Source organism: Hemitrygon akajei, chromosome 7, assembly GCF_048418815.1.
Source record: "Hemitrygon akajei chromosome 7, sHemAka1.3, whole genome shotgun sequence".
Classification (NCBI taxonomy): Eukaryota; Metazoa; Chordata; class Chondrichthyes; order Myliobatiformes; family Dasyatidae; genus Hemitrygon; species Hemitrygon akajei.
The window spans coordinates 113101326-113125212 of record NC_133130.1 but is presented as its reverse complement, the minus strand read 5'-3'; the positions used below and the strand labels follow the sequence as shown (position 1 = coordinate 113125212).

At 47.8% G+C, this 23887-nt stretch overlaps 1 protein-coding gene across 4 annotated transcripts in view; it reads right to left on the bottom strand.

Moving 5' to 3' along the window:
- LOC140730813 (filamin-A-interacting protein 1-like) overlaps window positions 1-23887 on the bottom strand; it is a 364991-nt gene that overhangs the window by 34810 nt on the left and 306294 nt on the right. For all 4 annotated transcript variants that reach the window (XM_073051748.1, XM_073051746.1, XM_073051747.1 and 1 more), the window contains one exon: window positions 1188-3924. In XM_073051748.1, the coding sequence (XP_072907849.1) occupies window positions 1188-3924 (2737 nt within the window). The remainder of the gene's footprint in view (window positions 1-1187; window positions 3925-23887) is intronic.

Sequence of the window (23887 nt, the reverse complement as noted above, 5' to 3'; positions counted from 1 at the left end):
AATACCCAAGTTGGTGTGGTCTTTCATCGATCCTGTTATGGTTAATATTCTATTATGGATTTATTGCAAAAAATGGATGTCATGGTTGTATATTCACCTTGATAATAAATTTACTTTCAACTTTGATCGCTAGCTCTGCACCCATAGCGGGCAGCCCTTATACATGTCAATCGTTTCTGACCTTGTTGGCTGATGGTAATGTTAGACAAGCTACTATCTGCTATGTGTTACAGGTGTCTGGACAAACACTTGAATCCCAAAGGCACAGAAGACTACAGACCAAGTGCTGGCAAATGGGATTAGTTAGATGGGTACTTGATAGTCAGCCCGGACACGATGGGCCGAAGGGCCTGTTTATGCGCAGTTTGAATGATTCTATAATATTGGCTGCCTTGTGAGACTATTTAGGAATCAACCATTTCTATATGCCTGGGGTCAAGTAACATCTAGCTTGTGGGACCTATTTCCTACCTAACCTCCAGTTACCCCCGCCCATGGCACTCGGCTACTGGGTAAGGCAAGAGATGCCCTTCGTGGACACTGGCTGGCAGTCACACCACAGCCAAGGATTCCACACTGCGTAGGAACACATTGATCAATGCTATTACATCAATTGCAATCCACACTTGGAAGCACAATGCCTGAAAGTCCACCAATGCAATGTTATTTATTACGGAAAATCAGTCAATCCTAATGAAATAAAAGACCGTAAGGTAAAGGAGCAAATTAGGCCACTTGGCCCATCCAGACTGCTCTGCCATTTCACCACGGCTGATCCACCTTCCCTCTCAGCCTTTCCTCCCGCATCCCTTCATGCCTTGACTAATTAAAAATCCATCAACCTCTGGCTTAAGCACAACCCGATGACTTGGGTATATTTGGTATAAAGCACAGAAAATATCAGCAGGTCAGGCAGACTCTTTGGAAGAAGAAAGAGACTTGACAGTTAGACCTTTGGTCAGAGCTGGTGGGTTACTTAAGGTTTACATCAGCTGCCGCGCCTTCATTTCCAGCTACAGCAAAGCTGCCTTGAGACTTGCATTTTACTTGTTGATCTGAACTGCACTTAGCTGCTCTAATGTTATACTCTTACCGCTTTTCTTTTTACTGTCTGAACGTATAGAGGGACGTGGGGATGTGACAATAACAAACGAGTACCACGTTGAGAGCTGGGCTGTGCCACTCACCAGTGCCGGCGTGGTCCGAGTGGGCGACGTGCTGGCTGGGGTGATGATGATGCTGCTGGTCATCTTGCTGGGAGAGCCCTTGGGTGGGGCGCAGTGGCGGGGTGAGCGGAGCACGGTGCCCGAGCCTTCCTTGCCGTCGGCGGGCACGGCGAGCGGCCGCACCGTGATGAGCGGAGCGCCGGGCTCGGGGCAGCCGCCGCTGGCCGGCCGCTTGTACTGGGTGCCCAGGTGGATGTGGATCTTGTTGTCCTCGGTGGTGATGATGTTGGCCTTGGGGCCGTACCTCCGGCTGGCTCCCTGCTGGTCCGGGCTCATCCTGAACACGGCCCGGCCCACCTGCAGCTCCTGCGGCTCGGGGCCCTGGGCCGGCTCGGGGCCTGGGGCCGTGCTCACTGTCACGATCTGAATGGGGGACTGACAGGCATCGGGGGAGGCTGGCCGGGGGTGGGGGCGCCCCGGGGGCGACATGGGCCGGGAGAAGGTGGTGATGGTGACCGGCGAGGCCGGGCGCTCGGGCGAGAAGCGGTCTTCGGAGGCCTTGGGCACGGGGATGATGGTGATGCGAGGCTTGTGGGGCCCCAGCGTGGGAATGACGGCGCTGCTGGAGAAGAAGTCGTCGGCTGCCGGGCTGGTGATCTCCAGGGTGGCCGTGCTGCCGCACTGTTCTGGCGTCACGCGGATGTGGAGCGGCTGCCCTTGCTTGCCGGACACGAGCAGCGGCTTGCCGGGGCCGGGGCCGGGGCCCGCCTCCCGCCGCTTGGACCAGGGCACCCAGGAACGGCGCAGGCCCGGCTCGCTGGTGGCCGGCGGGTAGCGCTCAAGCACGGCCGGCTGTCTCTTCAGGCTGCCTTGGCGCAGGTGGCTCATCAGGTGGTTCTCCTCCTGCACCGACTGGCGGATGAAGACGGCCGTGGTGTTGCGGTCATCCTGCTCGGCGGCCGCGCCGTCCGTCTGCACGGCGGTGGAGGCGAGCGGCACCTCCAGCATGCGGCGGCCGTCCGCGCTGGGCCGGAGGGCGCGGCCGCAGCGCCTGGACAGCTCCAGCTCGCGGGCCAGGCTGACCACCTCCAGGCCCATGTCCTTGTTGCGGTCCTCCTCCCGCTGGCAGCGCCTCTGCAGCCGTGTGTACTCGGCCTGCAGCTGGGACAGCTGGTCCTCCTTCTGCATCAGCTCGTGGATCTTCTCCTTGAGCGCCCCCACCTCGGCCGCCAGCTCCCGGCTCCGGGCCTCCTCCAGCCGCAGCCTGCCCCGCGCCTCGGCCTCTCTGGCGCCGCCGCCCTCCCCCTGCTCGCTCCGGCGGACCTGCTGCCGCATCTCCTCCAGCTGCTGGCTCAGCTGGTCGGCCTTGTCCCGCTCGCTCCGGTACCTCTGCTCGAGCCGGTCGAATTCATCCTCCGTCTTCATCAGGTCGCCCTCCACCACCTCCAGCTGCCGCAGCCGGCCCCTCAGCTGCTCCACCTCCAGCGTCAGCTCCCTCAGTCTGTGGCTGTCAGGCTGGGCCTCCTCAGCCAGACGCTCAGCCTCCGGGGTGGCCCGATTTCTCAGAGCGTCACTCTCGTCCTCATCGAGCCTCTTCTTCAGCAAGCTGAGGTGGTGGTTCAGCTCACCGGACCTCTGTTCCTCGCTCTTCAGCTTCATCACCAGTTCTTCCTTCTCGATGAGCAAGCTGGACACCTTCTCCTCCATCTCTGACTTCAGTTTGAGGAGCTTTTTACTCTCTTCTATCAGCTTCTCCGTTACCTCAGTGGTCTTGCTCTGCTCCTCCTTGAGCTTGTTGTTGAGTTCATTGACTTTTTGCTCTTCTTGGTTGAGCTTCTCGGCCACCCCCCTCCTCTGGTCCACCAGCATCACAGTGAAGGACTTCAGCTTCGTCAGATCATCTTTCAAGTTGAACTCACTCTTCCCCAGCCTGGCCTCAGAGGACTCCAGCTCCTTCACGCGAGCCTTCACCGCTTCCAGCTCGTTGAACAGGTCTCGGCTCAGGGCCTTCTCTTTATCCAGGCTGGTGTGCAGCTGGGAGCATTCGGATTTGCTCTTGTTGAAAGCGCCTTCCAGCTTTTCCAGCTCCACCATTCTCTTCTGGAGCTTTTCCACCTCCAGCCTCAAGCTGCTGCTGTGGAGCTCTTCTTGCTGCAGTTTCTTCTTCAGCTCCCTGCCCTGATCCTCGGCCTTGGTGATCTCCTCGTCCTTCCCCTCCATCTCCAGCAGCTGCTTGCGCAGGCTCTCCACCTCGGACATGAGGCTGGAGTTGCCGCACTCCCCCTGCCTGATCTTGTCCCGCAACTCCTGCAGCTCTTCCTCTGCTTTCTGGAGGCTCTTGTTGGCTTCCTCCAGCTCCTCGAACCGATGGGCCAGGGTCGACAGCTTCTGCCGTAGTTGGCGGTTCTGCGCCTCTTGGTTCGCCAGTTTAGCTGTCATCTCGTCGAGCTCTTGCACGGACTTGGCAGATTTGTGCTCAAGTTCTGCTTCCAGCTGGAATACCTTCTGCGCCTCCTCCCTGGCTCTATCGTCACTGCTACGGACTCTCTCTTCCTCCTCCCGGAGCTTATGCACGAGCCCCTGCACCTTCTGGGCTTGTTGGCCGAGCTGCTCGATGTGAATCTGCCGCTCGTCCACCAGCATTAGTGCGAATGACTTCAGCTTCACCAACTCCTCTCGCACCCGGCCCAGCCGTCGGCTGCTCTCCTTCTCCTTTCGGGCTTGGTAGCACTTTTCCTGTTCCAGCAGTTTCTTCAACCTGAGGGCAGAAGAGAAGGCTGCATGAGAATGGGACTGAAATACGTCTTGGGGCTTTATGCAGTGTGGGGAAATGTCAACTACTGCAGCATGTTTATAGGGGTAACAAACAAAATATTGAAGGCATTCAATAGATCATACTGCAGCTGAAGAAAGAACTATGCAGTGGAAAAAAAGTGACAGAGGTGGGCAGATGTTCCTCTCGGCCTCTCCCCACCTCCCTTATTTGATTCCATGGACTACCTTCCTTTGCTGTCAGATTCCGTCATCTGCAGCACTTTGCCTCACCTTTCAGTCCAGACGAAGGGCCTCAGCTTGAAACTCTGACTGTCCATTAACCCCCTCTCCCCTCCACGGACGCTGCCTGACCTACTGAGTTCCTCCAGCAGATTGTCTGATGCTCCAGGGTTTCGAGCGTCTGCTGCCTCTTGAGCTTCTACCTTTACGTGGGCTGTTCTTTTGCAAGTCACAGTCCTGACGTGGAATTGCCATGTTGGAAGTACAGTAGAAATTAGAAACAACCTCAGGGTGTGGAGCGAGATAAGCTGTGGGGAAATTCCTTCAGCCAGAGGTTGGTGAACATGTGGAATTTTCACCAGAGGCCAAGTCTCTGAATAAACTGGATGGTAGATTTCTAGACAGAGGCATCAAGCGGCATGTGATGGGATCAGGACTGTAGTATTGGAGGTAAAAGGTCAGTCATGGTCATAGAACTTAGAACAGCTCTGGAGAGACCATTTAGCCCACATTTTGTTGTGCTGCTCTTGATGTTAATTTTCACTGCATGTCCACCTGCTGTGTACCATCCATACCTCACCATTCTCTTCATACTCGTGTGTCTGTTTAATAGACTCAGCTCCCTCGAACTGCCTTCCTCCACTAGCAGGCAGTTCGGCCCCTCTACTGGTTTCTGCTGCCTTTAAACTCACCAGCCCCGTGAAACCTTAAAAGCATTCTCTCTGGTGTTGGACATTTCTACCCAGTGTGCATGGGTGATTGACAGTGAGCCCTTCTCCAACGACACTAACAATGAAGATTGATGTCTCCAGCGGTTATGGAGAACAAAAATATACAGAAGTGCCAAATGTTGCAAAGTGGTATGTTTCCTAACAATTGCAGGGTATCGTTGGAACCGAGGAAGTGTATTCTGAATGAACAATTCTGAAGTCAGCTGATGACGATCAGCACAACTCTGCACAAACATAATAGGGAATGGACGGAAGAACAGAGAACTTAATGACAGATAGCTGTGTTATCTTGCATTCATCCTTCCAAAATGCCTAATCTTGTTCACAGTCTCAGTACATACTGCATCTACTGGCACAGTAACTGCCCTATCACTTCGGTTCCATGTCTCTGCTCAAACCTGCCTGCAAAGATGTTGGTTCCACTCAAGTTCAGGTGTAACCTGTCCTTACCCTGTGGGTCATACCTTCCCTAGCAAAGATCAAAGTATCCACAGATCTGAAAACACGCCCCTCTGCACTAACTTCTGTGCCATGCATTCATCTCTGAAATGACCCCATCCTTACCCTCACTGGCATTGGTACAGGCAACATCCAGAGACCACTGCTCTTGACGTCCTCCTTCTGGCTTTCATATAGCTCCATATATTCTCTCTTCAAGACCTTAAGCCATTGGTACGGATATATACCATGACTTCCATCTGCTCATTCTCCCCTTTAGAGTGGTGTAGATCCAACCTGAGACATCTCTAACCCTGGCACCTGCGAAGCAATATACCATCCAGGTGTCGCTTCCATCTCCACAGACTTCCCTGTCTGCTCCTCTAACTACTGGACCCCTATGACCACTGTAATCCTCTACTTCCCCACCCACCTTCCCTTCTGAGCCACAGTGTTAGTTTCAGTTCCAGAGACCTGTTTGCTGTAGCTTCCCCCCCCCCACCCCCAAAGCGGTATACTTATTATTGAGGGGGATTGCCATAGGGGTACTCTGTACTAACTGTTTATTCCCTTTCCCGCTCCTGACAGTCACCAGGTACCTGCCTCCTGCAACCTCCTCATTAGCTTCTTATCTAATGCCTCCTCGCTTTCCTGTATGAGCCGAAGGTTATCAAGCTGCAGCTCCAGTTCCCTAACACAGTTTCTAAGGATCTAAAGCTGGATGCATCTTGTGCAGATGTGATTATCAGAGAGCCTGGAGGTCTCCCAGAATTCCCACATCTAACATGAAGAACACGCCACTGGCTCTAAGCCCATTCTCACTGCACTAGCTGTGCACTAATTCACAAAAAGAGAAAGAAGCCTACTAGAAACTTACCTTTTCTCACCTAAGCCTCTTGAGTTGACCATTCTAGCACTGTCCTGCTCACACTATCACCGCTCCCATACAATGGCCTCTCCGCTTAAGCCAAACTTCTTTGTACTGGCCTTTGCCAGTTGCCTAATGCAGGAAATCATCATGATTTAAGGTCGCCAAAAGTCCTAAGAAGCCCTGTGCTCTTTTAAAAGTTTTGCGCTGCCTCACCAAAATAAACAACTGCTCGCAATGATTGAAACCTGCCGAGAAGTTCCAAAAGGGCCCAAGCTTTTTTAACATCTTGAGCCCTCTCACCAAAACAAGCCACTGATGACAATGATTGCATTTAGTTTTAATCCTAAAACAGACAGATTCAATTGCTCTTGGGATTTAACCGCACTATCGGTAGTGCCAGAATATCTCTGAAATCCCAGTATCGACACACTTCCCTGTGCTGATCAGAAAACACATGAGATCATGCACGACCTCTGTCGACCAACCAGCAATCTCCAAAAAGTGAGAATGGGAAGTGGGCTGCAGAACCAGCCCGTCAGCATACCTGGCCCTCATTCCGTGGCCTAGTGCACTTGACACCCTGGAACCAGATCTAGTTAAAGCATCAGATTACATTGGACTGGTGTATTGTCACAGACACAAGGTGCAAAGGAGTTCCATATTCACGTGACACATTCCACTTATTTTCATTTCTCAGACATCAGCAGGCTTGCAAAATTAAAATTTAATTCGAATAAGTAGCAAAATAGGGATGCTGGAAATAGCCTACAGGCATATTGTGTACAATATGCTATTGTATGCTTCAATAATAGTATGGGGAAAAGATATCGTAACTAGCAGTTGCTGATTCTTAAGTAACAGTTCAGTTAGCACTCTGGATCGCTGGGTGGCAATAGTGGCCTTACACTGCTTTTCTCGTGAGAGTTCCAGAGGACTGTGGTCAGTGTTACTGTGCCTGCCCACTGCATCATAGTAAAACATAATACAAAATTCAGAGGTCAGGATGCATCAGTCACCCCACTATCCCAGACCTCGGAGAGATTGGCAGACTCAAAATTAAATTTATTATCAAAGTACAATTCATATGGGAGATTGAACTGCACCCAATCAATGAACGGGAGCATGAGAAAAAGTGGTGACTTCAGGCTGACCCATGATTGAAAATTTAAAAACACAGCGCTTCGCGGTAGTTTTCAGAGTTTGGACTGCATCCAATCAGAGAAAGGGAGAAGAGACAGCGACTTCACAAAGGTCCATGATTGAAGATTAATAAAGGAAGTGCTTCATGAATGAGATTCATTAGAGAAGGTGAATAAAAGTAAGGCAGGGGCAAGGGGAGCGGCCATCGTGTGAGAGGGCCAGTGTTGGAGTGGCCTTGGTTCATCAGGCTTAGGAGAAATCAGTCTTGGGTGAGGTGAAGTATCTGGTAAATTTCTTCTTTTGCGTTCCTCGTCAGTTAGAGCAGCTCCAGGAATTATGTTGTGTTCTTTGTGTGAGATGCAGGAATTCTGGGAGATCTCCAGCCTCCCGGATGACCTCATCTGCAGCTCCTCAGAGAACGTGTGAAGGAAATGGAGCTACAGCTCGGTGAACCGGCTCCTCCGGGAGATGGGGGAAGTGATAGATAGGATGGTAGTCACCCCAAGATTTCCATCAGCAGGAGAAGGGAAAATGGGCAGCCTGTGGCCATTCCCCTCAATAATAAGTACACCTTTTTGGATACTGCTCACCAAAGGGGCTACAGTGACTGGATCTCAGGCGCTGCAATTCAGAATAGAAGAGAGGTGAAGAGGACTGCAGTAGTGATAGGAGACGCCGTAGTTAGAGGAATAGATGGCAATAGAGACACCTAGTTGGCACGTTGCCTCCCAGGTGCCAGGGTCAGGGACATCTCGGATCGGATTCTTTATGTCCTAAAGGGGGAGGGTGAGCAGTCACAAGTCTTGGTAAATATTGGCACCAATGACATAGGCAGGAAAGGTGAGGAGGTCTTGAAGAGAGATTTTAGGGAGCTAGGTAGAAAGTTGAAAAGCAGGACCTCCATGGTAGTAATCTCAGGATTACTGTCTGTGCCATGCACCAGCAAGGGTAGGAATAGGAGAATTTGGCAGATAAGTATGTGGCTGAGGAACTGATGCAGGGGGCAGGGGTTCAGATTTCTGGATCATTGGGACCTCTTTTGGGGAAGGTATGACCTGTACAAAAGGGAGGGGTTACACCTGAACCCGAGGGGGACCACTATCTTTGTGGGCAAGTTTGCTAGAGCTGTTCAGGAGGGTTTAAGCTAATTTGGTAGGGGGATGGGAACTGGAGTGATAGGGCTGTGGATGTAGTTGGTTTGTAAACAGAGGCAGTGTGTAATGAGACTGTTAGCAAAGACAGGCTGATGATAGGGTAAAATTGTTGTGAACAGGATGAGTTGCAATATAAAAGTTGGACAAAATTGAAAAAGGTGATGAAATCAAAACTGAACGTGTTACTCATTTACTGACACACAGTGTGGAATATGCCTTTCCGGCCCTTCGAGCCATGCTGTATTGCAATCTCTCGATTTAACCCCAGCCTAATCATGGTACAATGACCAATTAACCTATCAAGCAGACTGTGGGAGGAAACTGGACCATCCGGAGGAAACCACGTAGTCACGGGAAGAACGTACAAACTCCTTACAGGCAATGGAGGGAATTGAATCTGGATTGCCTGTGATATAAAGTGTTGTGCTAACCACTACACTACAGAGCCACTTCATATTTGGATACACACAGTATATGGATTAAGGTAGATGAACTTGTAACACAGTTATAAATTGGCATATATGACATTGTGGGCATTACTGAATCATGGCTGAAGAAGATTATAGCTGGGAGCTTAAGCTCCAAGGATATACATTGCATCCAAAGGACTGGCAGGGAGGCAGAGAGGGTAACGAGGCTCTTGGTAAAAAATGAAATCAAATACTTAGAAAAAGGTGACACAGGATCAGAAGGTGTAGAATCGTTCTGGATGGAGCTAAGAAACTGCAAGGGTAAAATGTTCCTGATAGGAGTTATACACAAACCCCCAAACACAAGTAAAGATGAGGGCTACAAGTTGCAACAGGAGATTTTTTAAAAAGCATTTCAAAAGGGCAATGTTACAATAGTCATGGGGGGTTTCAACATGCAGGTAAATTGGGAAAGTCAGGATGGTGCTGCATCTTAAGAGGGGGAGTTTGTTAGATGCTAACAACACGGCTTTTTGGAGCAGCTTGTGGTTGAGCCCATTAGGAGATCAGTTATGTTAGATTGGGTGTCGGGCAATGCACCAGAAATGATTAGAGAGATTAAGGTAAAGGGGACAGTATTCATAAAATGAATGAATTCAGCCTACAATTTGAGAGGCAGCAGCTAAAGTCAGATGTATCGGTATTACAGCGAAGTAAAGGGAATTACAGAGGCATGAGAGAGGAGCCTGCCAAAATGGATTGGAAGGGAACACTAGCAGAGATGAAGGCAGAACAGCAATGGCTGGAGTTTCTGGGAGCAACTTATAAGGCGCAGGATGGATACATTCTGAAGGCAGGATGACACAATAGTGTCTGACAAGCAAAGTCAAAGCCAACTTAAAAGCCAAAGAGACAGAATATAATAGAGCAAAAAGTGGTGGGAAGTTGGCAGATTAGGAGACATTTAAAAGCCAACAGATTGCAACTAAGAAAGTCATAAAGAAGAAATATGAAGGTGAGCTAGCCAAGAACATTAAAGAGGATACCAAAAGCATCTTTGGATATATAAAGAGTAAAAGAGAGGCAGGAGTAGATATCAGACCACTGGAAAATGATGCAGGAGAGGTGGTAATGGGGGACAAGGAAATGGTGGATGAATTAAATACATATTTTGCATCAGTCTTCACTATGGAAGACACCAGCAGTATGCCTGAAGTTCGAGAGTGTCAGGGGGCAGAAGTGAGTGAAGTTGCCATTACAAGGAAGAAGGTACTTGGGAAACTGAAAGGTCTGAAGGTAGGAGAAACATCTGAACCAGGTGATGTACATCCAAGGATTCTGAAGGAGGTGGCTGAAGAGACTGAGCAGGCATTAGTAATGATCTTTCAAGAATCACTAGATTCTGGCTTGGTTCCGGACATCTGGAAAATGGCAAATGTCACTCCACTCTTCAAGAAGGGAGAGAGGCAGAAGAAAGGAAATGATAGGTCAGATAGTCTGACCTCAGTGGTTGGGAAGATGTTGGAGTCGATTACTAAGGATGTGGTTTTGGTGTACTTGGAGACACATGATAAAATAGCCTGTAGTCAGCATGGTTTCCTCAAGGGAAAATCTTGCCTGACAAATCTGCTACAATTTTTTAAAGAAATAACAAGCAGGACAGACAAAGGGGAATCGGTGAATGTTGCATACTTGGGATTTTCAGAAGGCCTTTGACAAGATGCCACACGTGAGGCTGAGGCTGAGAGCCCATGGTATTACAGGAAAGATACTAGCATGGGTAAAGCAGTGGCTGATTGGCAGGAGGCAAAGTGTGGGAATAAATGGAGCCTTTTCTGGTTGGTTGTCAGTGACTAGTGGTGTTTCACAGGGATCTGTGTTGGGATCACATCTTTTTATGCTTTATGTCAATGACTCAGATGACAGAATTGATGGCTTTGTGCAACATTTGTGAATGATGTGAAGGTATGTGGAGGGGCAGGATGAGAATGGGCTAAGAAGCAGTAGGTGGAACACAGTGTTGGGAACTGTATAGTCATTCATTTTCGTAGAAGAAATACAAGGGTTGACTATTTTCTAAATGGAGGGAAAATTCAAAAATTCGAGGTGCCAAGGAACTTGGGAGTCTTCGTGTAGGATTTTCTAAAGGTTAACTTGCAGGTTGAATCCATGCTGAGGAAGGCAAATATGATGGTATTAGCAATCATTTTGAGAACACTGGAATATAAAAGCAAGGATGTAATGTTGAGGCTTTTGAGGCACTGCTGAGGCTTCCCTTGGGGTATTGTGAGCAGTTTCACGCCCTTAACTAAGAAGGCACGTGCTGAAACAGGCAAGGATTCGAAACTGATTCCAGGATTGAAAGGTTTATCGTATGAGAAGCGTTTGATGGCTCTGAACCTCTACTCACTGGAATTCTGAAGAATGACGGGTGATCTCATTGAAGACTATCAACTGTTAAAAGGGCTTTTCAAGAGAATGTTTCCTATGCTGGGGGAGTCTAATACTGGAGGACGCAGCCTCAGATTAGAGGGACGTCCATTTAGAATGGAGATGAGGAGCAATTTCTTTAGCCAGAGAGTGGTGAATCTGTGGAATTCGTTGACACAGGCAGCTGAGGAGGACAAGTCATTGGGTATATTTAAGGCAGAGATAGAGAGACTCTTGATTTGTCAGGGCATGAAGGGATACGGGGAGAAGGAAGGAGATTGGGGCTGAGAGGAAAATTGAATCAGCCATGATGAATTGGTGGAGACGATACACACACACATGCACATACACCTACCGGGATTCATGTTTTTTCTCTCTTATTATGTATTGCACTATACTGCAACCACAAAGACAAGAAATTTCATGACATATGCCAGTGATATTAAACCTGATTCTGATACTGACTACTGGGGAATAAGTCAGAACTGATCATTGACCCTGCCTTGTGCAGCTGGACCCTGGACTTCCTGTCAGATCGCTGGCAGGTGGTAAGAGTGGGCTCCCTCACCTCCACCCCTCTGAATTTCAACACAGGAGCCCCTCAGGACTGTGCCCTAAGCCCCCTCCTTTACTCCCTGTATACCCCTGACTGTGTTGCCACCCACAGCTCCGATCTGTTAATTAAATTTGGTGATGACACTACATTGATTGGCCTTATCTCAAATAATAATGAGGTGGCCTACAGGGAAGAAGTCATCTCTTTGACACAGTGGTGTCAAGAAAACAGCCTCTCCCTCGACATCATAAAATCAAATTTGCTGGTTGTGGACTACAGGAGGAATGGAGACGGGCTAACCCCTATTGACATCAATGGATCTGGGGTCGAGAGGGTGGACAGCTTTAAGTTCCTCGGCATCCACATCACCGAGGACCTCACGTGGTCTGTACACACCAGCTGTGTGGTGAAAAAGGCACAACAGTGCCTCTTTCACTTCAGAGGGCTCTGGAAATTTGGTATGGGCCCCCAGATCCCAATAACTTTCTACAGGGGCACAGTTGAGAGCATCCTGACTGGCTGCATCACTGTCTGGTATGGGAACTGTATCTCCCTCAATCGCAGGACTCTGCAGAGAGTGGTGCGGACAGCCCAGCACATCTGTAGATGTGAACTTCCCATGATTCAGGACATTTACAAAGACAGATGTGAGAAAAGGGCCCAAAAGATCATTGGAGACCCGAGTCACCCCAACCACAATCTATTCCAGCTGTTACCATTTGGGAAACGGTACCGCAGCATAAAAGTCAGGGCCAACAGGCTCCGGGACAGCTTCTTCCACCAGGCCATCAGACTGATGAACTCACACTGATTTCAGTGTATTTCTATGTTACATTGACTGTCCTATTTATTACTAATTATTATAAATTACTTTGATTGCATATTGCACATTTAGTTGGAGATGTAACGTAAAGATTTTTACTCCTCAAATATGTGAAGGATGTAAGAAATAAAGTCAATTCAATTGCACATTGATCATGCTCCAGATGTGGTTGTGTGTAACGTGCTTGTTATTCAGCTCTAGTGCTGAGGCACTGGGCAAGTTGTAAGGACTCTTCCAAGACGAGGAGAAGGAATCATGTCGCCATCATCACCAAATTGAACATAGAACACTGAGTGCAAGTGAGGCAATCATTTATTTTACTCCTTTAGAGATACAGGGCAGAATAGTCTCTTCTACTGTGCCACCAGTAACCCCCAATTTAACCTTGGGCTAATCACAGGAAAATGTACAGTGACCAATTAACCTACTAACTGGTACGGCTTTGGACCATGGGAGGAAACCGGAGCACTTGGAAGAAACTTGCGCATTCCATGGGACGACATACAAACTCCTTGCAATGACGTTGGGATTGAACTCTGAACTCCAATGGTCTGAGCTGCGATAGTGTCATGCTAACCACTACACTACCATTGCACCCTGAAAATAACCCTTTTTTTTAACAGGATTACACTGCAGTCTTTGTGCAGAAAGGAGAAGAGCCTGATCTTATCCATCATACTTGTATCTCATGATGAACTGATATAATTTGCTTCCCTTCGCACTAAACAGATTTGTGAAGCCAGTATCTTTTCACAATGACTTCTTTTAAACATCAATCTTATTTTCCAGTTTTTATTTTTAGGTCTTTGCCTAATGAGTTGCATTACATAAAGGAATGCAGATCATGTTAGACCCAAACTGAAAAGTAACAACCTTTCCTGGGAATAGCTACAAATATACTTGAAAATAGTTATAAAACAGAATTCACAATGGCATACTTAAAGCCGAGGTTAATAAGTTCTTGATTAGTAAGGGTGTCAAAGATTACAGGGAAAAGGCTGGAGAATGGAGTTGAGAGTGATAATAAATCAGCCACGATAGAATGATGGTATGTGCTAGAAGGGCAGAATGGCCTAATTCTGCTCCTATGTCTCATCCTCTTATGGTCTCAGTGCAGTACTGTTGGAGTGCTGCCGAGGTAAGAGCTGCCACATATTCCAGATGAGCTGTTATAATCTGGTCTCCCTGGTGCATGTAAAAGATTCAATGTGACTACTTCAAAAAAGAACATCAGATCCAATACATACATTTGGGAGGCTCTTACCGACCGTTCTGGCCAACACTTGCACTTAAGGCATCATCACTAAGACAAGACACCTGGCCACAATTGCATGCCGTGCTTTAAACTGCACAATGGCATCACTTCAGTGATAGTCCTTTGCCTGTAAAGCACTGCGAGTTGAAGGAAGATTGTGAAAGTAACTTCACTAATACAGGATACCATGCCCTTCTACATCACTGGTGGAAGACATTCACCCAATTATGTCGTAATCAGTTCCACTGTCAATTAGAAAGACTGTTTCAATGCTGCAGGAATGAGATGTTTAATCCATTTTCAATTTGAATCAATTAAGTTGATCAGAGAAGGCTCTGTGAGAATTTGCAGTTCCAGAATAGCAGGAATGGGGAACCATTTAACAAGTCCTGGCTTGAGAAGGAAGCTTGAACTTTATCTATGTTATCCAAGTAAATGGATGTTGACTAGTCAGTGAAAACTCAGCACCTTTGCTGCACCCTTGATACGAGCTCAAATAGAACCAATTAATGTAGAAGATTCTCTACAGATTCTGTAAAAGTGCGTTGAAAAGGATGTGCCAGATATCTTTGGGCAACACCCTGCCGGCTTCAGGAGTGCTCCTGGGCTTTAGGTTACCACCATTTAAATTCATCGTCTCAGTCTGACTCTGTGGTCTCCTGTACTGTTATATGGCCCAACAGAAGCTCAAGGGGCAGATTCTCATGCCCCGTCTGGACATTTTGCAGCCTTCTGTATTCAATATTGAAATCTACATTTTCAAACCACTAGCTGTTCAACTTAATTGTATCAGGTCTTCCTTTCTTTTTTCTTTCAGTTATAAATTCTGGCCTGCTCTCACAGCCCAAAAGGCAAGTCTATACAACATCACCCAGATGGAACAGATAAGGGGTCTTAACTGTCCATTCAAAGCCTCTCCATCATTTCATCCTATCACACACATTCCCTCTGCTCTACCCATTCCCTTTCACTGTCCCTGCCACCCTGTCTAAGTCGCTTTCTCTTTATGTTCTGACGAAAGGCCTTTGACCTGAAACACTGTTTCTCTTTCCACAGATGCTGCCCGACCTACTGAATGCTTCCAGCATTTCTGCGTTTTTCTTTAGTTTCAAGCTGATAAAATCTATCACCAAAAACAGCTTTTACTAGTTCAAAGTTATGTGGGGAAGCAAGGGCAATGGGAAAATACCAGACACGATGAAACCTTTAACAGGCTTTGAGAAAAGCAAATTCCATTCAGCAAGTGTAACAACACTGTGTACTGAATGTGCCACAGAGCATGGCCGTCAGCCACTTCAGAGAGTGAACAGCTCTACTTCAAGAAACATTACTCAGTCTTTTCATGTGTTTACACATGACATGAATCAGCAAGACAAGACTCTTATTCAGAGCCACCACTAGAACTTGATAATAGTTTTATTCACCATGCAAGAACTTCGCAATGATGTTTCTTGGCATGGAAACACCAATGCCTTTTGACAGAAAGTCCTACAAAAAGTAGTGGACTAGGCCCAGCACATCACAGGTATGCCCTCCCATGTGTGTTACCAACATGCAACACCTTCATAGGAAAGCAGCATCTATCATCAGAGTTCTCCGCTACCCAGATCATCCTCTCTTCTTGCTGCTGCCATCAGGTAGAAGGTAAAGGACACTCAGGACTCGTACAACCAGCTTCAAGAACAGTTACTACTCCTCAACCATTAGGCTCTTGAATTAAGGAAGATAACCACATTCACTTGCCCCATCATTGAAATGTTCTGACAACCAATGATCCCACTTTAAGGACTCTTAATCTCATTATTTCATGTTATTATTTATTGCTATTTATTTATATTTGCATTTGCACAGTTTGTTGTCGTCTGCACTCTGGCTGATTGTACATTGATCCTGTTGCAGTTACTATTAGACTACAAGACAGAGGAGCAGAAATAGGCCATTTGGCCCATCGAGCCTGCTCCGCCATTTCTTCACAGCTGATCAAATTTTCCTCCCAGCCCCAATCTCTTGTCTTCTCCCCATATCTACTTAGGCCCTGACCAATCAAGAATCAATCAACCACTGCCCTAAATATACCCAATGATTTGGCCTCCACAGCCAGCCATGGCAAAGAATTCCACAGATTCGCCACTCTCTGGCTGAAGAAATTCCTCCTCACCTCTGTTCTAAATGGACATCCCCCTCCTTGCCTTTATATTGTAATCCTCTTGAAATGAATGCTAACAAATATATAGCTAGGATGCCTAAGACTTTTGCACAGTACTGTACTGCAGTAATTTTATGAATCGCACTGTACTGCTGCCACACAGAAAAAATCATGACATTATGTGAATGATGGTAAACCTGATTCTGATTTGGGTCTCTATTGTGGACTGAGAGTGGGAAGCGGGCAGGGAGAAGGGAATCATGGTTGGGAAATGGGAAGGGAGAGGGGAGGGAGCAGGAAGCACCAAAAGAGACAGTCAGTAATGATGACTGGAATCAAATGGCCTTGCCTGGTGTCCCAGGGCTGTGCTGTGGTCCTGCTCTGCGTGCTCCGGGTTCTTGTCTATGGACTGATTCAGTTTCGTGTTTGCACCCATGCCAACCTCTGCCCCTGGCACTCCTTCTCTGCCAGCTCTCCCACACCCCCCACGTGGCACTCCACCCACACTGCTCCCAACATCCTTTGCTCCTGCCAGATTTACAAACTTGCTCTCTGCTTTTGCACAGTATTGTATTTCTTTACCCATTCTCCTAATCTGTCCAGGTCCTCCGCAGACTCCCTGCTTCCTCAACCCTACCTACCCCTCTACCTATCTTTGGACCATCCATAAACTTGGCCACAAAGCTTTCAGTTCCATTATCCAAATCATTGACATATAACGTGAAAAGAAGAGGTCCCAGCACCTTCCCTTGCAGAACATCACTTGTCACTGGCAGCCTGATGCACCATCAATAACTCTCAGAGACGTGAGGCGAAAGATAGGCTTTTATTAGCTGGAAGAGAGAGCACTATCAGCAGCAAGAGACCATCACACAACATCCTGGAGACTGAGGGAGGAGCAGTGCCTCCAATCGCCTTTATACAGGGGTCTGTGGGAGGAGCCACAGGAGCAGTCAGCAGAGGGGGGCGGGGGGCATGTCCAGACAGATATATGTAGTTCACCACACAGCCAACCAGAAAAGAACCCTTTTATTCCCACTGTTTGCCTCCTGACGGTCAGCCAATCATCTGTATGTATTTACACAGCATACAGGCAGAGACCAGGATCTGCACAGTCACAGGGTGTGGTATCCTCCCTTTCCCTCTAGAGGCCTCTTCCCCACCTTGACCAAACCTGAATCCCTTCCAACTTGGGTCCTATTTACCTGTTCTAGTGAAAGGAGAGATGAACGATTAGCTTTACTTATCACCTGTACATTGAGACATACAGTGAAATGGTGACTTGAGTCAAATCAGCGAGGATTGTGCTGGGAGCAGCCCACAGGTGTGTATCTTGTGTTTGCCATAGACATACCCACTCCACTTGCCAAAATCACTTCTCTGCACCCTCCCCACAACTCCCAACCCTACAGAGTTTCATATGGTTGGCAAAGTTAGATATGCTGCATTCAGAAACACAAGAGATCCTGCAGGTGCTGGAAATCCAGAGTAACACACACAAAATGCTGGAGGAACTCAGCAGGTCAGGCAGCATCGATGGAAATGAGTAAACAGTCGACACTTTAGGCCGAGACCCATCATCGGGACTGGGCAGAACCCAGAACAAGAAGGTGGGGCAAGGGAAAGAAGATGATAGATGGAACCAGGTGAAGGGGAAGGTGGGTGGGAGGAAAATAGGGTGAAGTGAGAAGCTGGGAGTTGATAGGTGGAAGAAGGAATCTGTGGAGAGGATAGAGGACCTAGGGAGAAAGGGAAGGAGGAGTGGCACTAGAGGGAGGTGAAGAGATAAGAAGTGGTAAGAAGGGGACCAGAACAGGGAATGAATAAAGAGATGAGGGTGAGTGGGGGAAAAATTACTGCAAGTTAGAGGAATCTAACGCCACAGTAGCATCGTGGTTACAGCTTGGGTCATTCCAGAGTGTGGAGTTCAATTCTGATGTACCTGTCAGTAGTTTGTACATTCTCCCCGTCAGTACAAGGGTTTCGTCCGGGTGCTCCGGTTTCCTCCCACAGTCCAAAGACGTACCGGTTGGTAGGTTAATTGGTCATTGTAAATTGCCCTGGGGTTAAATCGGTGGGATGCTGGGTGGTGTGGCTTGTTGTGCAGAAGGACCTGTTCTACACCGTCTCTCTAATGAAAATAGAATGAAATGAGAATTTCATGCTCTCAAGATGGAGGTTATCCAGCCAGAGTATGAGGTTTTGCTTCTCTAACCTGAGAATGGCCTCATAGTGACAGGCGAGGAGACCGACATGTGGGCCAACATGCCAGAACCGGAGTGGACAGTGGAATTGAAATGGCTGGTCACCAGGAAACCCTTCTTGTTGTGGTTGAGCAAAGATGTTTGTCAAAGCGGTCCCCCACATTCAGTATGTGTTGTGTGGGACCCAAAGACTGATTCCACAGGTGCCCCCACTAATTTCCACCAGAGAACGGGAATATCCGCCAATTTTCAAGCAATGTCAGCGTACTCGATGTTATCCCACTCTAGCCTCCTATACTGGACCTTGTCAAAGGTGGTCTGAAAATTCAGAATCCATGGGTTCTCCCTTCTCTGATCACAGCCAGTGTGTGGGCCAAATACAATTTTCTTTTCACTAGGAGAGGGAAATAGGACGGAAGTGGGAAGGGGTTCAGGTTTGGTCAAGGTGAGAAAGCAGAGGGAAAGCATGGGAACCAAATCCCGTATTCTTGAGGATCTATGGTTGGCTCTGTATGGAGTGTATGGCATGTAGCAGACTTGCTCCTGTATCCACCATCAACTCCACTGGACCAAGCCCTCACTCAAATGTCAAAGAATCTAGAATGACACAGCAGAGAAACCAGCCACTCGGCCCATGGTGTGCGCTCTGACTATCCCACATTAAAGAATCCCAATATAGGCATCCTTCACTCCTCAAAATGGAGGGGAAACAAGTCACCCTTGGCCCCGAGGAATGGCCTAAGAAACATGTGACATTTTCAACCTTTACACAAGTCATAGAGTCTCAGAGAAGTACAGCTCAGAAACATCTCTTCAGCCCATCTAGTCCGTGTCGAGCTATTTAAACTGCCGATTTCCATCAACCTGCCCTCCCTACCCCTATCATCCATGTACCTATCCAAACTTCCCTTCCACGTAGAAATCGAGCTCACTTGTGCTGACAGCTCATTCCACATTCTCACCACCCTCTGAGAGGAGATGTCTCCTCTGATGTTCCCCTTAAACTTTTCACTTCTCAGCCTTAGGTCTCGGAAGTGATTCAAATGACCTGAATTGTCTGCAGATGCCATCAATGCGAGGAAGCAGAAAGGAGAGCTTGCTGCCTATCCTTGATATTCAGAGGCAATACCATTGCCGAGTCACCACTGTCAACATCCTGCAGGAATCTCCACCAGACCAGCCACGTAAACGCTGCGACAAGAATAGGTCTGAAACGGAGTACCCTGACATCCCGAGGTTTGTCCACCGCCTACGAGGCACAAGTCAGGAATATGGCGGAGCCTTCTCTCCGGCACGAGAAAGCTCCAACAACTCTCAAGATGTTCACCAGCATCCACAATAATGTTTCTCCCACGGCCCTTTCCCTCCTATTCCCCATTCCCTTCTCCTCACCTGCCCATCACTACCCTTCGATGCTCCTCCTCCTTCTCTTTCCTTCAGAGCCCGCTATCAAATTCCCTCCTCTTCAGCCTTTTATCTCTTCTACCTATCACCAGATTCTCACTTCATCCCCCCCTCACCCACCCACCTATCTTCCCCCTGCCAACTTGTACTCCTTCCTCTCCTCCACCTTCTTATTCTGCCTTTTCCCCCTTTCATTTCCAGTCCTTATGAAGGGTTTTGGCATGTAATATTGACTGTCGATTCTCCTCCATAGATGCTGCCTGGCCTGCTGAGTTCCTTTTGTGTGTATTGCCTTGGATTTCCAGCATCTATAGAGTCTTTTGTGTGGATATTATCTGTCATTGAACAATAAGTAATGATTTTCTGATTTAAGGCAGTTATTTCCTCCTGTGCTCCACACACCTAAACAATCTCTTTGTTGCTAAGAGAACGGCCAGTACTGCTGAACAATGCAACTGTTCTTGTCGTTCTGGGGATCTGCTTCACTGTTAGAGACGTATTAGATGCTAGGATGTAATGTTGAGGCATTATAAAGCACTAGCGAGGCCTCATTGGGGTATTATGAGCAGTTTTGGGCCCCTTATTTAAGAAAACCTCCACATCCTGGATCAACACGTTGATGTCGTGTGAAGGCTTGTGTGCTTCCAGGAGATGCCAACTCAGGGAGTCGGAATGGCTGTGGACGGGATGCCAGATGAAGATCGATCCAACTCTGTCTCCCAAATGAACAGGCTCGCAAAACAACGACAAAATCTAAGAGAAGATGTGCTGATATTGGAAAGGGTTCAAGGGAAGTTCACAAAAATGATTCCAGGATTGAAAGGCACGTCATATGAAGAGTGTTTGATGGCTCTGGGCCTGTACTCACTGGAATTCAGACAAATGAAGGGTGATCGACAGAAATTTATTGAATGTTCAAAGGCCTCGATAGAATGGATGTGGAGAGGATGTTTCCTATGGTGGGGGACTCTAAGACTAGAGGACACAGCCTCAGAATAGAGGGATGCCTTTTTAGAATAGAGATGAGGAGGAATTCCTTTAGCCAGAGATTGGTGAATCTGTGGAATTCGTTACTTCAGGTGGTTGTGTGCAGGGCTAATGGGACAAGGCAGAATAACAGTTCAGCAGAGACTAGATGGACTGAAGGGCCTGCCCTGTGCTATAATGATCTATGACCTCATATTGGAACAAAACACAAATAAGTGTGCTCATTTTACGTATGTATAGAGTCAGAGAGTCAGAACACGGAGAGAGCATCACTCCTGTTAGGCCTGTATTTTATCACAAGCAAGAGAAAATCTGCAGATGCTGGCAAACCAGAGCAACACACACAAAATGCTGGAGGAACTCAGCAGGTCAGGCAGCATCTGTGGAAAAGAGTAAACAGTCGACATTTCGGACTGAGACCCTTTGTCGGGGTTGGAAAAAACATAAGAAGTCAGATTAAGAAGGTGAGGGGAGGGGAGAGGAGGAAGAAGTACAAGGTGGTAGGTAAAACTGAAAGGAGGAGGGGTGAAGTAAGGAGCTGGAAAGCTGATTGGTGAAAGAGATAAAAGGTTGGAGAAGGAGGAATCGGATAGGAGAGTGTGAAAGACCATGGAAGAAAGCAAAGCGGGAGGGGATGCGCAGATAAGGTGAGAGAGTGAGATGAGAATGAGGAATGATAAAGGAAAGGGGGGCAATTACTGGAAGATGGAGAAATCGATGTTGATGCCATCAGGTTGGAGGCTACCCAGGTGTTGCTCCTCCAACCTGAGTGTGGCCTCATGGCGACAGTAGAGAAGCTCAGGGACTGACATGTTGGGATGGGAATGGGAATGGGAAGTGGAATTGAAATGGGTGGCCACCGGGAGATCCTGGTTTCTCTGGCTGATGGAGCACAGGTGCTTGGCGAAGTGGCCTCCCAATACACGTCGGGACTCACTGAGATGCAGGAGACCACACAGGGGTGACTGGACAAGGGAGCTGTGAGGGAGCCATCCCTGGGGAAGTGGAAAGTGAGGTGGAGGGCATCATGCCCTCCCTCCCCACCCACCCCCCCAATTTCCGCTTTTCACAGAGGTTGCTTCCTATGCAGCTCCCTTGTCCATTTGTCCCTCCCCACTGATCTCCCTCCTGGTACTTATCCTTGCAAGTGGAACAGGTGCCACACCTGTCCCTGCGGCTCCTCCCTCACTACCGTTCAGGTCGCAAACAGTCCTTCCAGGCGAGGTGACACTTCACCTGTGAGTCTGTTGGGGTCATCTGCTGTGTTCAGAGCTCGCAGTGTGGCTTTAATCTTTAATTTAGTTTGATTTTAAACTTTATTCTAGGAGAGGACTGGCATGGGATTCCAACAAGAAAACTGTGCTGCTGGGACGTCAATCCCTTAACTTTCAATTTCTGGTGAGGAAAATACAATCATAATGTAGTTTTGTTCAGAGAGGCGAAGTACAAGATACAAGCTAATCCCATATGTCAATATTATCATTAAAGTCTCCCTGTCTACACTCATTGATGGCGTACATGTTGATGGTTGACAGGAGACTGGCAAAGATGTCAACGTTTGGGCGAAGAGATGTTGGAAGGCTTTTAAACTGCACTTAGAGCCTCCTCCAAAACTACAGGTGCTGCTAAAAAGAAAGTGGTGAAAGGAAAATGAAATCGACTGATGGCCAAAGCATCCTTGAGCTTACAATAAAAACACAGAAGCTGATAATCGCAACTTTGCATTTGTTATTGATGGTAGCTTCCAGGTGACAATATCTGTTAGACCTCTCTAGGTGTGAGCCAGCATTGTCTGCAAATCGAATAGATACATCGATGATGACTGCTTTATGGTCTTTTACAAATACGGCATCTGGGATTCAAATGTTTCAAAACTATTTGCAAAACCCGGTTTCCTTAAAAAAACTGTAAATCTGGCTTGGAATATCCTTCTGCAATATAGCCCTAAAGTTCTACTGAGACAATTTATCTGACACTGTTTAACCAAAGCTGGCCTTTATAACAAGAGGAATTGAGTATAGGAGTAAAGAGGTCCTTCTGCAGCTGTACAGGGCCTTGGTGAGACCCCACCTGGAGTATTGTGTGCAGTTTTGGTCTCCAAATTTGAGGAAGGACATTCATGCTATTGAGGGAGTGCAGCGTAGGTTCACAAGGTTAATTCCCGGAATGGTGGGACTGTCATATGTTGAAAGATTGGAGCGACTGGGCTTGTATACACTGGAATTTAGAAGGATGAGAGGGGATCTGATTGAAACATATAAGATTATTAAGGGATTGGACACACTGGAGGCAGGAAGCATGTTCCCGCTGATGGGCGAGTCCAGAACTAGAGGCCACAGTTTAAGAATAAGGGGTAGGCCATTTAGAACTGAGATGCGGAAAAACTTTTTCATCCAGAGAGTGGTGGATATGTGGAATGCTCTGCCCCAGAAGGCAGTGGAGGCCAAGTCTCTGGATGCTTTCAAGAAAGAGTTAGATAGAGCTCTTATAGATAGCGGGGTCAAGGGATATGGGGACAGGGCAAGAACGGGGTACTGATTGTGTATGATCAGCCATGATCACAGTGAATGGCGGTGCTGGCTAGAAGGGTTGAATGGCCTACTCCTGCACCTACTGTCTATTGTCTATTGTCAAAAGAACATTTCCCTTACATGTTTTGGGGCTGAACACTAGTCATAAACCAAATGGTGGATTCCATGCTGTGGTATTGATTAGCAACCTGGACCCACCTCATGCCATTGCCACCAAGAACCAGAAGAAAGTGATGGATTTCTTCCAGGACGCGAGGAAGCACTCAGTCTCTGCTGTGGTTCTGAGTCTCCTGAGTGAGGAGAGCAGTCAGTCTTTAGGGTGCACTGGAGCATAGGCAGTAACTTTCCTCCTTTGGACCCGACAGGGAATCCCCTCCACTGCTCTTCAGCATTTCCCTGTCTTTTACCAAAACCTTTTCAGTAACGTTGCCCCTACTTTCTTCGAAGTTTGCATAGATTTGGCATGACATCTACAGCTTTGTCAGACTTCTATCGATGACCAGTGGAGCGTATGCTGTCTGGATGCATCGGAGGCTGGTATGGAAACACCAACGCCCTGGAACTGAAAAGCCTACAATAAGTGGTTGATATAGCTTAGTCCATCACAGGGAAAGCCCTCTTCACCACTGAGTGCATTTACAAGGAGC